The sequence below is a fragment of the Somniosus microcephalus genome, unplaced genomic scaffold (genome assembly GCF_052327205.1).
Source record: "Somniosus microcephalus isolate GS21.2 unplaced genomic scaffold, FLI_Smic_1.0 unresolved_chr3, whole genome shotgun sequence".
Taxonomy (NCBI): Eukaryota; Metazoa; Chordata; class Chondrichthyes; order Squaliformes; family Somniosidae; genus Somniosus; species Somniosus microcephalus.
The window spans coordinates 49,520,926-49,536,650 of NW_028225181.1; the positions used below are offsets into that span (position 1 = coordinate 49,520,926).

The 15,725-nt window shown below is 52.9% G+C and overlaps 1 protein-coding gene across 4 annotated transcripts in view; it reads left to right on the forward strand.

Moving 5' to 3' along the window:
- Positions 1-15,725, forward strand: part of LOC147091418 (forkhead box protein J2-like) — a 168,968-nt gene that overhangs the window by 71,302 nt on the left and 81,941 nt on the right. For all 4 annotated transcript variants that reach the window (XM_085976772.1, XM_085976773.1, XM_085976774.1 and 1 more), the window contains exons 7-8: positions 1,508-1,642; positions 9,779-9,898. In XM_085976772.1, coding sequence (XP_085832898.1) covers positions 1,508-1,642; positions 9,779-9,898 — 255 coding nt within the window. The remainder of the gene's footprint in view (positions 1-1,507; positions 1,643-9,778; positions 9,899-15,725) is intronic.

The following is a 15,725-nucleotide window of genomic DNA, read 5'->3' on the forward strand; positions in this document are numbered from 1 at the left end:
TTGATGGGACAGTCTAGAGGGAGCTCTACTCTATATCTAACCCGTGCTGTACCTGCCCTGGGAGTGTTTGATGGGACAGTGTAGAGGGAGCTTTACTCTGTATCTATCCTGTGCTGTACCTGCACTGGGAGTGTTTGATGGGTCAGTGTAGAGGGAGCTTTACTCTGTATCTAACCCGTGCTGTACCTGCCCTGGGAGTGTTTGATGGGACAGTGTAGAGGGAGCTTTACTCTGTACTTAACCCGTGCTGTACCTGCCCTGGGAGTGTTTGATGGGACAGTCTAGAGGGAGCTCTACTCTATATCTAACCCGTGCTGTACCTGCCCTGGGAGTGTTTGATGGGACAGTGTAGAGGGAGCTTTACTCTGTATCTATCCTGTGCTGTACCTGCCCTGGGAGTGTTTGATGGGTCAGTGTAGAGGGAGCTTTACTCTATATCTAACCCGTGCTGTACCTGCCCTGGGAGTGTTTGATGGGACAGTGTAGAGGGAGCTTTACTCTGTATCTATCCTGTGCTGTACCTGCCGTGGGAGTGTTTGATGGGACAGTGCAGAGGGAGCTTTACTCTGTATCTAACCCGTGCTGTAACTGCCCTGGGGGTGTTTGATGGGACAGTGTAGAGGGAGCTTTACTCTGTATCTAACCCGTGCTGTACCTGCCCTGGGAGTGTTTGATGGGACAGTGTAGAGGGAGCTTTACTCTGTATCTAACCCGTGCTGTACCTGCCCTGGGAGTGTTTGATGGGACAGTGTAGAGGGAGCTTTACTCTGTATCTAACCCGTGCTGTACCTGCCCTGGGAGTGTTTGATGGGACAGTGTAGAGGGAGCTTTACACTATATCTAACCCGTGCTGTCCCTGCCCTGGGAGTGTTTGATGGGACAGTGTAGATGGAGCTTTACTCTGTATCTAACCCGTGCTGTACCTGCCCTGGGAGTGTATGATGGGAGAGTATAGAGGGAGCTTTACTCTGTATCGAACCTGTGCTGTACCTGCCCTGGGAGTGTTTGATGGAACAGTGTAGAGGGAGCTTTACCCCGTATCTAACCCATGCTGTACCTGCCCTGGGAGTGTTTGATGGGACAGTGTGGAGGGAGCTTTACCCCGTATCTAACCCATGCTGTACCTGCCCTGGGAGTGTTTGATTGGACAGTGTGGAGGGAGCTTTACTCTGTATCTAACCCGTGCTGTACCTGCCCTGGGAGTGTTTGATAGGACAGTGTAGAGGGAGCTTTACTCTGTATCTAACCCGTGCTGTACCTGCCCTGGGAGTGTTTGATGGGACAGTGTAGAGGCAGCTTTACTCTATATCTAACCCGTGCTGTACCTGCCCTGGGACTGTTTGATGGGACAGTGTAGAGGGAGATTTACTCTGTATCTAACCCGTGCTGTACCTGCCCTGGGAGTGTTTGATGGGACAGTGTAGAGGGAACTTTACTCTGTATCTAACCCGTGCTGTACCGTCCCTGGGAGTGTTTGATGTGACAGTCTGTTTTATCCTCTGCGCAGTTGGTGCCTTGCTCAGTTCAGTCCGAACCCTATAGCATTTCCTCAGCCACGCTGGCCATGGATCGGTGTCAGCGACAGGAACCGGCAGCTCCTCGGGGACACCCGGGCACCGGACACCTGCCCCCCTGCCCACAGGTGAGACTTCCGATCGTTCCGCCCGTGAATGAAAGAAAGGATGAAGAGATGGATGTAAGTAAGGATGAAAATAAAATTACAGGCAGGATGTGATTACAGAACAGTGGCAAACGGAATTTCAGTCCGGAGAAGTGTGAGGTGATGCATTTGGGGAGGGCTAACAAGGAATGGGAATACACATTGGGCCAGAAATTGGTGAACGGGGCTTGCCGCGCGTGCAAGCCCCATATATGCACTTACCCCGCGCTACTGCCGATCAGCTCCAGGGACGCCTGGACTTGGTGTTTGAAAAAGAAGAATCCCGGGCAGCGTATGACGTCACGCCGCCCAGGAGTGCAGCCAGCGCGAAGCCAGGAGCGTGCAGTGCAAGTGAGACACGCCCCTTGAGGTCTCAGTTTCACTGGACACGCCCCCAATGTTTCTGTCAAGCTGCTAAGCATTTCTACATGCAAAGCAGCAGTTTAAATAGGTTTTTGGAAGTTTTTTGAAGATTTTGGTAACTTTTATAAACTTTTTTAAATGTTTACATTATTTTGAGTAATCTGAAGTAGTTTTAAAGAGAATTAAAGCAATTTAAAGACTTTTAAAAGCCCTAAAAGAATTTTTTTAATTCCATTTATTTATTTAGCAATGTCGTCGTCATACGTGTCTTCACACTGTTCCCTTTGGGGAACTGTATGAAGTGGTGGAAGGATTTATGGCCATGATTAACGCTCATTCCGTGACCGTAACCATCTTTGAACCAGGCATTAGGGCGGTTAGTCCTATGGCGGGAGGGTTTTACGGGCTCCCACAAGCTATACAATGAGGGGGGGCCACCCACACCCACGGACGCAAATATCCCACTGGATGTCAACCCAGAATTTAGAGCCGGAGCTCCGACTCCACTTGCCGGGACTGTCTGGAGCGGGGTTCGAAACCCTACCCTGATCTGGCCCAGCGGCGGGGATCCTACCGCTATGACAAAGGCCCAATCCGATTAGCAACGTGAAATGGCAGCACAGGGCTCCAGTCACGGGGAGGGAAAAGGCGCAGGAAATGTATGGGTGTCACCTTTTGTGCGGAGTGGGCCTTTTGCGTAGCAGTAAGCATCCCCTCCGCTGGGCCAGAAGGAGTAGGGTTTTGAACCCCACTCCAGACAGTCCCGGCAAGTGGAGTCGGAGCTCCAACTTTAAATTCTGGGTGGACATCCAGCGGGATACTTGCGTCCGTGGGTGTTGGTGGCCCCCCCCCCTCAGATGGGTTGTGGGAGCCCGTAAATCCCTCCCGCCATAGGACTAACCACCCTAATGGCTGGTTCAAAGATGGTTACGGTCACGGAATGAGCGTTAATCACGGCCATAAATCCTTCCACCACTTCATACAGTTCCCCAAAGGGAACAGTGTGAGGATACGTACGATGATGACCTCTTGCGCAATGCACCTCCTTGGACCCTCAGTCGCAGATGCGAGGGGGCAAGTCGTGCAATTGTTAAATTTTTCATTTTATTGACATGTAAAATGTTGGCCCAGTAATTCCCTTCCAAATGCGCGAGTACGGTCGGGGTACTTACGCATCTGGCCGGATGAAATGCCGGTTTTCAGCATGCACAGTGCATGTGGGGAAAACCGGCATTTCCTGTCCTCTGAACGAAGGGGTTCAGAGGCAGAACGCGTGCGACTGCACAGGCAGCGCGTGCGCAGTATAATTCGCCGCTTTCATTCATGCTTTCAGTGAGGTCAAGTCATTACAACTTACACATGAAAAAAGCATGGGTACAGTTGCTCCAGAGGCTGCGGAGGAAGATATTTATTATCGTGGAGCTTCTGAAAGTATGTATGTCTGTATATATTCCTTTGCGTGTTATGTATATATTCCTTTATTTATGTGTATGAATGTATTATTTAATTATGACTTTCAGAGAAAGTAACTTATTGGAAAATCATAATTAAAAACATACATTCATACACATTAGTAAAGGAATATAAAACATACATACATATACTTAAAGGAATATATGTGGACATACATACATAACTCATTCTCACATTCCATTCACACAGCCACAATTGCTCCTTCTACCTACCGTTCTGAAAACCCTTTTTAAAAAAAAAAAAAATTTAACTTTAAAACTTACTTAAAATTTCTTAAAATAACATCCCTCCCTTTCCCAAACAAAAATATTGCATTTCAGAAGCTCCACGATAAAATATATCTTCCTCCGCAGCCAATGAACAACTTTACACTTGCTTTTTTCAAGTGTAACTTCTAAGGACTTACCCTCACTGAATCCATCATTGAAATCCACAAAGTTCACTGCGCAAGCGCTGCCTGTGCAGTCGCACGCGCTGTGAATAGACCTCGGGTCTGGAAATGCCGGCGTTCCCCGCATGCGCTGTTCCTGCTGAACGCCGGCATTTCCAACGGCCAAATGCGTGAGTACCCCGACCGTACTCACGCTTCTGGCCGCGAATTTCTGGCCCAATAAATGGGAGGACCCTGAGAAGTGCAGAGGATCAGAGGGACCTTGGAGTGCATGTCCACAGATCCCTGAAGGTAGCAGGGCAGGTAGATAAGGTGGTTAAGAAGGCAGACGGAATGCTTGCCTTTATTAGCCGTGGCATAGAATACAAGAGCAGGGGGGTTATGCTTCAACTGTATAAAACACTAGTTAGGCCTCAGCTAGAGTACTGCGTGCAGTTCTGGTCACCACATTACAGGAAAGATGTGATTGCACTAGAGAGGGTACAGAGGAGATTTACAAGGATGTTGCCGGGGGTAGAGAATCTTAGCTATGAGGAAGGACTGGATAGGCTGGGTCTGTTTTCTGTGGAACAGAGGAGGTTGAGGGGAGACCTTATTGAGGTGTATAAAATTATGAGGGGCATCGATAAAGTGGAAAGGAAGGACCTATTTCCCTTAGCAGAGGGGTCAATAACCAGGGGGCACAGATTTAAAGTAATTGGGGGAAGGTTTAGAGGGGATTTGAGGGGAAGTTTCTTCACCCAGAGGGTTGTGGGGGTCTGGAACTCACTGCCTGAAAGGGTGGTAGAGGCAGGAACCCGCACCACATTTAAAAAGTACTTGGATGTACACTTGGGATGCTCGAACCTGCAGGGCTACGGACCAAGAGCTGGGAAGTGGGATCAGGCTGGGATAGCTCTTTGTTGGCCGGCGCGGACACGATGGGCCGAAATGGCCTCCTTCCGCGCTGTCACTTTCTAAGATTCTAGGATTCTAGAAAGGATGAAAGGATTACAGACTTGTATTTCTATAACGCCTTTCACGACCACCAGACATCCCAAAGCGCTTTACAGCCAATGAAGTACTTTTTGAAGTGTGGTCACTGTCGTAATATAGGAAACGCAGCAGCCAATTTGCGCACAGCAAGCTCCCACAAACAGCAATGTGATAAATGACCAGTTAACCTGTATTTTTAGTGAGGTGGACTGAGGGATAAATATTGGCCCCTGGACACGGGGCGAACTCCCCCTGCTCTTCTCCGAAAGAATGCCCGTGGGATCTTTTACGTCCACCTGAGAGGGCAGACGGGGTCTCATCTGAAAGTTGGCACCTCTGACAGTGCAGCGCTCCCTCAGTACTGCCCCTCCGACAGTGCAGCGCTCCCTCAGTACTGCCCCTCCGACAGTGCAGAGCTCGCTCAGTACTGCCCCTCTGACAGTGCAGAGCTCGCTCAGTACTGCCCCTCTGACAGTGCAGAGCTCGCTCAGTACTGCCCCTCCGACAGTGCAGCACTCCCTCAGTACTGCCACTCTGACAGTGCAGCACTCACTTAGTATGGCCCCTCCGACAGTACAGCACTCCCTCAGTGCTGCGCCTCCGACAGTGTAGCACTCCCTCAGTACTGCCCCTCTGACAGTGCAGCGCTCCCTCAGTACTGCACATCCGACAGTGCAGCGCTCCCTCAGTACCGCCCCTCCGACAGTGCAGCGCTCCCTCAGTACTATCCCTCCGACCGTGCGGCACTCCCTCAGTACTGCCCCTCCGACAGTGCGGCGCTCCCTCAGTTCTGCCCCTCCGACAGTGCGGTGCTCCCTCAGTACTGCCCCTCCGACAGTGCAGCGCTCCCACAGTGCTGCCCCTCCAAAAGTGCAGTGCTCCCTCAGCACTGCCCCTCCGACAGTGCTGTGCTCCCTCAGTACTGAACCTCCGACAGTGCAACTCTCCCTCAGTACCGCCCCTCTGACAGTGCAGTACTCCCTCAGTACTGCCCCTCCGACAGTGCAACACTCCATCAGTACTGCCCCTCTGACAGTGCAGTGCTCCCTCAGTACTGCCCCTCCGACAGTGCAGCGCTCCCTCTGTACTGACCCTCTGACAGTGCAGCACTCCCTCAGTACTGCCCCTCTGACAGTTCAGCGCTCCCTCAGTACTGCCCCTCCGACAGAGCAGAGCTCGCTCAGTACTGCCCCTCCGACAGTGCAGCGCTCCCTCAGTACTGCCCCTCCGACAGTGCAGAGCTCGCTCAGTACTGCCCCTCCGACAGTGCAGAGCTCGCTCAGTACTGCCCCTCCGACAGTGCAGCACTCCCTCAGTACTGCCCCTCTGACAGTACAGCACTCCCTCAGTGCTGCGCCTCCGACAGTGCAGCGCTCCCTCAGTACTGCCCCTCTGACAGGGCAGTGCTCCCTCAGTACTGCCCCTCTGACAGTGCAGCGCTTCCTCAGTACTGCCCCTCCGACAGTGCAGCGATCCCTCAGTACTGCCCCTCCGACAGTGCGGCGCTCCCTCAGTTCTGCCCCTCCGACAGTGCGGTGCTCCCTCAGTACTGAACCTCCGACAGTGCAACTCTCCCTCAGTACCGCCCCTCTGACAGTGCAGTACTCCCTCAGTACTGCCCCTCCGACAGTGCAGCGCTCCCTCAGTACAGCCCCTCCGACAGTGCAGCGCTCCCTCAGTACTGACCCTCCGACAGTGCGGCACTCCCTCAGTACTGCCCCTCTGACCGTTCAGCGCTCCCTCAGTACTGCCCCTCCGACAGTGCAGCGCTCCCTCAGTACTGACCCTCCGACAGTGCGGCACTCCCTCAGTACTGCCCCTCTGACAGTGCAGCACTCCATCAGTACTGCCCCTCCGACAGTGCAGTGCTCCCTCAGTACTGCCCCTCCGACAGTGCAGGGCTCCCTCAGTACAGCCCCGCCGACAGTGCGGCGCTCCCTCAGTACTGCCCCTCTGACAGTGCAGGGCTCCCTCTGTACTGACCCTCTGACAGTGCAGCACTCCCTCAGTACTGCCGCTCTGACAGTGCAGCGCTCCCTCAGTACTGCCCCTCTGACAGTGCAGCGCTCCCTCAGTACAGCCCCTCCGACAGTGCAGCACTCCCTCTGTACTGACCCTCTGCCAGTTCAGCGCTCCCTCAGTACTGCCCCTCTGACAGTTCAGCGCTCCCTCGGTACAGCCCCTCCGACAGTGCAGCGCTCCCTCAGTACTGACCCTCCGACAGTGCGGCACTCCCTCAGTACTGTCCCTCTGACAGTGCAGCGATCCCTCAGTACTGCCCCTCCGACAGTGCGGCGCTCCCTCAGTTCTGCCCCTCCGACAGTGCGGTGCTCCCTCAGTACTGCCCCTCCGACAGTGCAGCGCTCCCTCAGTACTGCCCCTCCAACAGTGCAGTGCTCCCTCAGCACTGCCCCTCCGACAGTGCAGCGCTCCCTCAGTACCGCCCCTCTGACAGTGCAGTACTCCCTCAGTACTGTCCCTCCGACAGTGCAGCGCTCCCTCAGTACAGCCCCTCCGACAGTGCAGCGCTCCCTCAGTACTGCCCCTCTGACAGTTCAGCGCTCCCTCAGTACTGCCCCTGCGACAGTGCAGCGCTCCCTCAGTACTGACCCTCCGACAGTGCGGCACTCCCTCAGTACTGCCCCTCTGACAGTGCAGCACTCCATCAGTACTGCCCCTCCGACAGTGCAGTGCTCCCTCAGTACTGCCCCTCCGACAGTGCAGCGCTCCCTCTGTACTGACCCTCTGACAGTGCAGCACTCCCTCAGTACTGCCCCTCTGACAGTTCAGCGCTCCCTCAGTACTGCCCCTCTGACAGTTCAGCGCTCCCTCAGTACTGCCCCTCCGACAGAGCAGAGCTCGCTCAGTACTGCCCCTCCGACAGTGCAGCGCTCCCTCAGTACTGCCCCTCCGACAGTGCAGAGCTCGCTCAGTGCTGCCCCTCCGACAGTGCAGAGCTCGCTCAGTACTGCCCCTCCGACAGTGCAGCACTCCCTCAGTACTGCCCCTCTGACAGTACAGCACTCCCTCAGTGCTGCGCCTGCGACAGTGCAGCGCTCCCTCAGTACTGCCCCTCTGACAGGGCAGTGCGCCCTCAGTACTGCCCCTCTGACAGTGCAGAACTCCCTCAGTACTGCCCCTCCGACAGTGCAGCGATCCCTCAGTACTGCACCTCCGACAGTGCAGCGCTCCCTCAGTACTGCCCCTCCGACAGTGCAGCGATCCCTCAGTACTGCCCCTCCGACAGTGCGGCGCTCCCTCAGTTCTGCCCCTCCGACAGTGCGGTGCTCCCTCAGTACTGCCCCTCCGACAGTGCAGCGCTCCCTCAGTACTGCCCCTCTGACAGTTCAGCGCTCCCTCAGTACTGCCCCTCCGACAGTGCAGCGCTCCCTCAGTACTGACCCTCCGACAGTGCGGCACTCCCTCAGTACTGCCCCTCTGACAGTGCAGCACTCCATCAGTACTGCCCCTCCGACAGTGCAGTGCTCCCTTCGTACTGCCCCTCCGACAGTGCAGCGCTCCCTCTGTACTGACCCTCTGACAGTGCAGCACTCCCTCAGTACTGCCCCTCTGACAGTTCAGCGCTCCCTCGGTACTGCCCCTCCGACAGTGCAGCACTCCCTCAGTACTGCCCCTCCAACAGTGCAGCGCTCCCTCAGTACAGCCCCTCCGACAGTGCAGTGCTCCCTCAGTACTGCCCCTCCGACAGTGCAGCGCTCCCTCAGTACTGACCCTCCGACAGTGCAGCGCTCCCTCAGTACAGCCCCTCCGACAGTGCAGTGCTCCCTCAGTACTGCCCCTCCGACAGTGCAGCGCTCCCTCTGTACTGACCCTCTGACAGTGCAGCGCTCCCTCAGTACTGCCCCTCTGACAGTTCAGCGCTCCCTCAGTACAGCCCCTCCGACAGTGCAACACTCCATCAGTACTGCCCCTCCGACAGTGCAGTGCTCCCTCAGTACTGCCCCTCCGACAGTGCAGCGCTCCCTCTGTACTGACCCTCTGACAGTTCAGCGCTCCCTCAGTACTGCCCCTCTGCCAGTTCAGCGCTCCCTCAGTGCAGCCCCTCCGACAGTGCAGCGCTCCCTCAGTACAGCCCCTCCGACAGTGCAGCGCTCCCTCAGTACTGCCCCTCTGGCAGTTCAGCGCTCCCTCAGTACTGCCCCTCCGACAGTGCAGCGCTCCCTCAGTACTGACCCTTCGACAGTGCGGCACTCCCTCAGTACTGCCCCTCTGACAGTGCAGTGCTCCCTCAGTCCTGCCATTCCGACAGTGCAGCGCTCCCTCTGTACTGACCCTCTGACAGTGCAGCACTCCCTCAGTACTGCCCCTCTGACAGTGCAGCGCTCCCTCAGTACTGCCCCTCTGACAGTTCAGCGCTCCCTCAGTACTGCCCCTCCGACAGTGCAGCGCTCCCTCAGTACTGCCCCTCTGACAGTGCAGCGCTCCCTCAGTACTGCCCCTCTGACAGTGCAGCACTCCCTCAGTACTGCCCCTCTGACAGTGCAGCACTCCCTCAGTACTGCCCCTCCGACAGTGCAGCGCTCCCTCAGTACTGCCCCTCCGACAGTGCAGCACTCCCTCAGTACTGCCCCTCTGACAGTGCAGCGCTCCCTCAGTACTGCCCCTCCGACAGTGCAGCGCTCCCTCAGTACTGCCCCTCCGACAGTGCAGCACTCCCTCAGTACTGCCCCTCCGACAGTGCAGCACAACCTCAGCGCTGCCCGTCCGACAGTGCAGCGCTCCCTCAGCACTGCCCCTCCGACAGTGCAGTACTCCCTCAGTACTGCCCCTCCGACAGTGCAGCGCTCCCTCAGTACTGCCCCTCTGACAGTGCAGCACTCCCACAGAATCGCGAGTGGAGGGGAACGACGGAATGCATTTCTTCTCTCAGCGACAATTTTCTCCTCTCCGCGCAGTTGGCTCCTTACCCGGGACAGGCGGAGCAAAGGAAGATCCCGTGCGTGGTACTACCGTCTAGACAGGACCAGGCGGTGGAGCATCGAACAGAGGCCAGTCAGGTGCCAAGCTACGCACAGGTAGGCCTTCACTGAAGTGGAAAATGGATGGGCCCTGCCCCTCCTCGCAACTGGCATGCTCGAGGGAGGGATGAGAAGCACCTCGTGTCTGTTTTGAGTGGGCTCCTACCCTTCAGGACGAATCTCTTCTCCTAGCATCCTCTGCCTCCGAGTCCCACCAGCTCCCAGGAAAGGCCCAGGCTCGATTCCTGGCCTCTGCTGAGTCAGCCTTGGTGTGTTGTGCTGAGCCCCACACACAACACTGAGCCAGAAAGGCTTAGCGAATGGGTCCCTGATGGAGAGAGACTCCCTCTTTAAAAGGGGTCCCTGATGAAGAGACTCCCTCTTTAAAAGGGGTCCCTGATGAAGAGACTCCCTCTTTAAAAGGGGTCCCTGATGGTGAGAGACTCCCTCTTTAAAAGGGGTCCCTGATGGAGAGACTCCCTCTTTAAAAGGGGTCCCTGATGAAGAGACTCCCTCTTTAAAAGGGGTCCCTGATGAAGAGACTCCCTCTTTAAAAGGGGTCCCTGATGGTGAGAGACTCCCTCTTTAAAAGGGGTCCCTGATGGAGAGACTCCCTCTTTAAAAGGGGTCCCTGATGGAGAGACTCCCTCTTTAAAAGGGGTCCCTGATGGAGAGACTCCCTCTTTAAAAGGGGTCCCTGATGGAGAGACTCCCTCTTTAAAAGGGGTCCCTGATGGAGAGACTCCCTCTTTAAAAGGGGTCCCTGATGGAGAGACTCCCTCTTTAAAAGGGGACCCTGATGGAGAGACTCCCTCTGTAAAAGGGGTCCCTGATGGAGAGACTCCCTCTTTAAAAGGGGTCCCTGATGGAGAGACTCCCTCTTTAAAAGGGGTCCCTGATGGAGAGACTCCCTCTTTAAAAGCGGTCCCTGATGGAGAGACTCCCTCTTTAAAAGCGGTCCCTGATGGAGAGAGACTCCCTCTTTAAAAGGGGTCCCTGATGGAGAGACTCCCTCTTTAAAAGCGGTCCCTGATGGAGAGACTCCCTCTTTAAAAGGGGTCCCTGATGGGGAGAGACTCCCTCTTTAAAAGGGGTCCCTGATAAACATAGAAACATAGAAGATAGGAGCAGGAGTAGGCCATTCGGCCCCTCAAGCCTGCTCTGCCATTCAATGCGATCATGGCTGATCATCCAAATTCAGTACCCTGTCCCTGCTTTCTCCCCATATCCCTTGATCCCTTTAGCCTTAAGAAATATATCCAACTCCTTCTTGAATATATTTGATGAATTGGCCTCAACTGCCTTCTGTGGAAGAGAATTCCACAGGTTCACCACTCTCTGGGTGAAGAAATTCCTCCTCATCTCTGTCCAAAATGGCTTACCCCTTCTCCTTAGACTGTGACCCCTGGTTCTGGACTCCCCGACCATCAGGAACATCCTTCCTGCATCTAGTCTGTCTAGTCCTGTTAGAATTTTATAATTTTCAATGAGATCCCCTCTCATTCTTCTAAACTCCAGCGAGTACAAGCCCAATCGACCCAATCTCTCCTCATACGTCATTCCTGCCATCCCAGGTATCAGCCTGGTGAATCGTCGCTGCACTCCTTCCATGGCAAGAACATCCTTCCTCAGATAAGGCGACCAAAACTGCACACAATACTCAAGGTGTGGTCTCACCAAGGCCCTGTACAACTGCAGCAAGACATCCTTGTTCCTGTACTCAATCCTCTCGCTACGAAGGCCAACATACCATTTGCCTTCTTAACCACCTGCTGCACCTGCATGCTTACCTTCAGCAACTGGTGCACAAGGACACCCAGGTCTCATTGCACTTCCCCTTCTCCCAATCTATTGCCATTCAGATAATAATCTGCCTTCCTGTTTTTGACACCAAAGTGGATAACCTCGCATTTATCCACGTTATATTGCATCTGCCATGCTTCTGCCCAATCACCCAACCTGTCCGAATCGTACTGGAGTTTACCGGCATCCTCCTCACAGCACACACGCCCACCCAGCTTTGTGTCGTCTGCAAATTTGGAGATATTACATCTAGTTCCCTCGTCTAGATCATTAATATATATTGTGAATAGCTGGGGTCCAAGGACCGCTCCCTGCGGTACCCCACTAGTCACTGCCTGCCACTTGGAAAAAGACCCGTTTATTCCAACTCTTTGCTTTCTGTCTGCCAACCAGTTCTCTATCCAAGTCAATACCTTGCCCCCAATCCCATGTGCCTTAACTTTACATGCTAATCTCTTATGTGGGAGCTTATTGAAAGCCTTTTGAATGTCCAAATACACCACATCCACTGGTTCTCCCTTATCTATTTTACCAGTTACATCCTCAAAAAATTCCATCAGATCAGTCAAGCACGATTTACCTTTTGTAAATCCATGTTGTCTTTGTCCAATCCGGTCACTGTTTTCCAAGTGCTCTGCTATTACATCTTTTATAATGGACTCTAGCATTTTCCCCGCTACCGATGTCAGGCTTACCGGTCTGTAATTCCCTGTTTTCCCTCTACCACCTTTTTTGAACAGTGGGGTAACATTAGCTACCCTCCAATCCATGGGTACTGTTCTAGATTCCATCAAATGTTGGAAGATGACCAGCAATGCATCTACTATTTCTAGGGCCACTTCCTTAAGTACCCTAGGATGTAGATTATCAGGCCCTGGGGATTTATCGGCCTTCAATCCCGTCAATTTCTCTAACACCATTTCCCTACAAATACTGATTTCCATCAGTTCCTCTCTTTCATTAGACCCTATGTTCCCCGACATCTCTGGGAGGTTATTTGTGTCCTTTGTGAAGACAGAACCAAAGTGTATGTAATTAGTCTCCCATTTCTTTGTTCCCCATTATAAATTCCCCTGATTCTGACTGCAAGGGACCTATGCTTGACTTCACCAATCTTTTTCTCTTCACATATCTATAAAAGCTTTTACAGTCAGTTTTTATGTTCCCTGCCAGCTTACTCTCATACTCTATTTTCCCCCTCTTAATTAATCCCTTTGTCCTCCTTTGTTGAATCCTAAACTGCTCCCAATCCTCAGGTTTACTGCTTTTTCTGGCCAATTTATATGTCCTCTCCTAAGCTATCCCTAATTTCCCTTGTTAGCCATGGTTGAGTCACCTTTTTTGATTTATTTTTATGCCAAACTGGGATGAACAAATTCTGTAGTTCATCTATGCGACCTTTGAATGTTTGCCATTGCCTATCCACCGTCAACCCTTTGAGTGACACTCCCCAATCAATCCTACCCAACTCGCGCCTCATACCATCGTAGTTTCCTTTATTTAAATTCAGGACCCTAGACTCTGAGTCAACTACTTCATTCTCCATCTTAATGAAGAATTCTATCATATTATGATCGCTCCGACCCAAGGGGCCTCCTGCAACAAGATTGCTAATTAATCCTTTCTCATTATATGATACCCAATCTAAGATGGCCTGATCTCTAGTTGGTTCCTCGACATATTGGTCCAGGAAACCATCCCGCATACACTCCAGGAATTCCTCCTCCGCAGCATTGTTACTAATTTGGTTAGCCCAATCTATATGTAGATTAAAGTCACCCATGATGACTGCTGTGTCCTTATTGCACGCTTCTCTAATTTCCCTTTTAATGCCAACCCCGACCTCAGCATTTCTGTTTGGGGGTCTGTATACAACTCCCCCTAACGTTTTCTGCCCCTTGGTATTTCTCAGTTCTACCCATACAGATTCCACATCATCAGAGCTAATATCCTTCCTTACAATTGTGTTAATCCCCTCTTTAACCAGCAATGCTACCCCACCTCCTTTTCCTTTTTGCCTATCTTTCCTGAATATTGAATACCCCTGGATGTTGAGATCCCAGCCTTGGCCACCCTGGAGCCACGTTTCCGTAATCCCAATCATATCATGTTCGTTTACCTCTATTTGCACAGCTAATTCATCCACCTTATTCCGAATGCTCCTCGCATTAAGACACAAAGCATTCAGGCATGTTTTTTTAACGCTCTTAGATCTTTTAGAATTATTATTTACTGTGGCCATGTTTGATTTAAACCCTTGATTTCTCTGCCTGCCACTTTTGTTTTTCTCCTTCCTATCTTTTGCTTTTATCCTTCTTTCCCTTTCCTCTGTCTCTCCGCTCAGGTTCCCAACCCCCTGCCATTTTAGTTTAAACCCTCCCCAAGTGCACGAGCAAACACTCCCCCTAGGACATCGGTCCCGGCCCTGCCCAGGTGCAAACCGTCCGGTTTGTACTTTAAAAGGGGTCCCTGATGGAGAGACTCCCTCTTTAAAAGGGGTCCCTGATGGAGAGAGACTCCCTCTTTAAAAGGGGTCCCTGATGGGGAGACTCCCTCTTTAAAAGGGGTCCCTGATGGGGAGACTCCCTCTTTAAAAGGGGTCCCTGATGGAGAGAGACTCCCTCTTTAAAAGGGGTCCCTGATGGAGAGACTCCCTCTGTAAAAGCGGACCCTGATGGAGAGACTCCCTCTTTAAAAGGGGTCCCTGATGGAGAGAGACTCCCTCTTTAAAAGGGGTCCCTGATGGGGAGACTCCCTCTTTAAAAGGGGTCCCTGATGGAGAGAGACTCCCTCTTTAAAAGGGGTCCCTGATGGAGAGACTCCCTCTTTAAACAGGGTCCCTGATGGAGAGACTCCCTCTTTAAAAGGGGTCCCTGATGGAGAGACTCCCTCTTTAAAAGGGGTCCCTGATGGAGAGAGACTCCCTCTTTAAAAGCGGACCGTGATGGAGAGACTCTCTCTTTAAAAGTGGTCCCTGATGGAGAGACTCCCTCTTTAAAAGCGGACCGTGATGGAGAGACTCCCTCTTTAAAAGGGGTCCCTGATGGGGAGACTCCCTCTTTAAAAGGGGTCCCTGATGGAGAGACTCCCTCTTTAAAAGGGGTCCCTGATGGAGAGACTCCCTCTTTAAAAGGGGTCCCTGATGGAGAGACTCCCTCTTTAAAAGGGGTCCCTGATGGAGAGAGACTCCCTCTTTAAAAGGGGTCTCTGATGGAGAGACTCCCTCTTTAAAAGGGGTCCCTGATGGAGAGACTCCCTCTTTAAAAGGGGTCCCTGATGGAGAGACTCCCTCTTTAAAAGGGGTCCCTGATGGAGAGACTCCCTCTTTAAAAGGGGTCCCTGATGGGGAGACTCCCTCTTTAAAAGGGGTCCCTGATGGTGAGAGACTCCCTCTTTAAAAGGGGTCCCTGATGGAGAGAGACTCCCTCTTTAAAAGGGGTCCCTGATGGAGAGAGACTCCCTCTTTAAAAGGGGTCCCTGATGGAGAGAGACTCCCTCTTTAAAAGGGGTCCCTGATGGAGAATCTCCCTCTTTAAAAGGGGTCCCTGATGGAGAGACTCCCTCTTTAAAAGGGGTCCCTGATGGAGAGACTCCCTCTTTAAAAGGGGTCCCTGATGGAGAGAGACTCCCTCTTTAAAAGGGGTCCCTGATGGAGAATCTCCCTCTTTAAAAGGGGTCCCTGATGGAGAGACTCCCTCTTTAAAAGGGGTCCCTGATGGAGAGACTCCCTCTTTAAAAGGGGTCCCTGATGGAGAGACTCCCTCTTTAAACAGGGTCCCTGATGGAGAGACTCCCTCTTTAAAAGGGGTCCCTGATGGTGAGACTTCCTCTTTAAAAGGGGTCCCTGATGGAGAGACTCCCTCTTTAAAAGGGGTCCCTGATGGAGAGACTCCCTCTTTAAAAGGTGTCCCTGATGGAGAGACTCCCTCTTTAAAAGGGGTCCCTGATGGAGAGACTCCCTCTTTAAAAGGTGTCCCTGATGGAGAGACTCTCTCTTTAAAAGGGGTCCCTGATGGGGAGACTCCCTCTTTAAAAGGGGTCCCTGATGGAGAGACTCCCTCTTTAAAAGGGGTCCCTGATG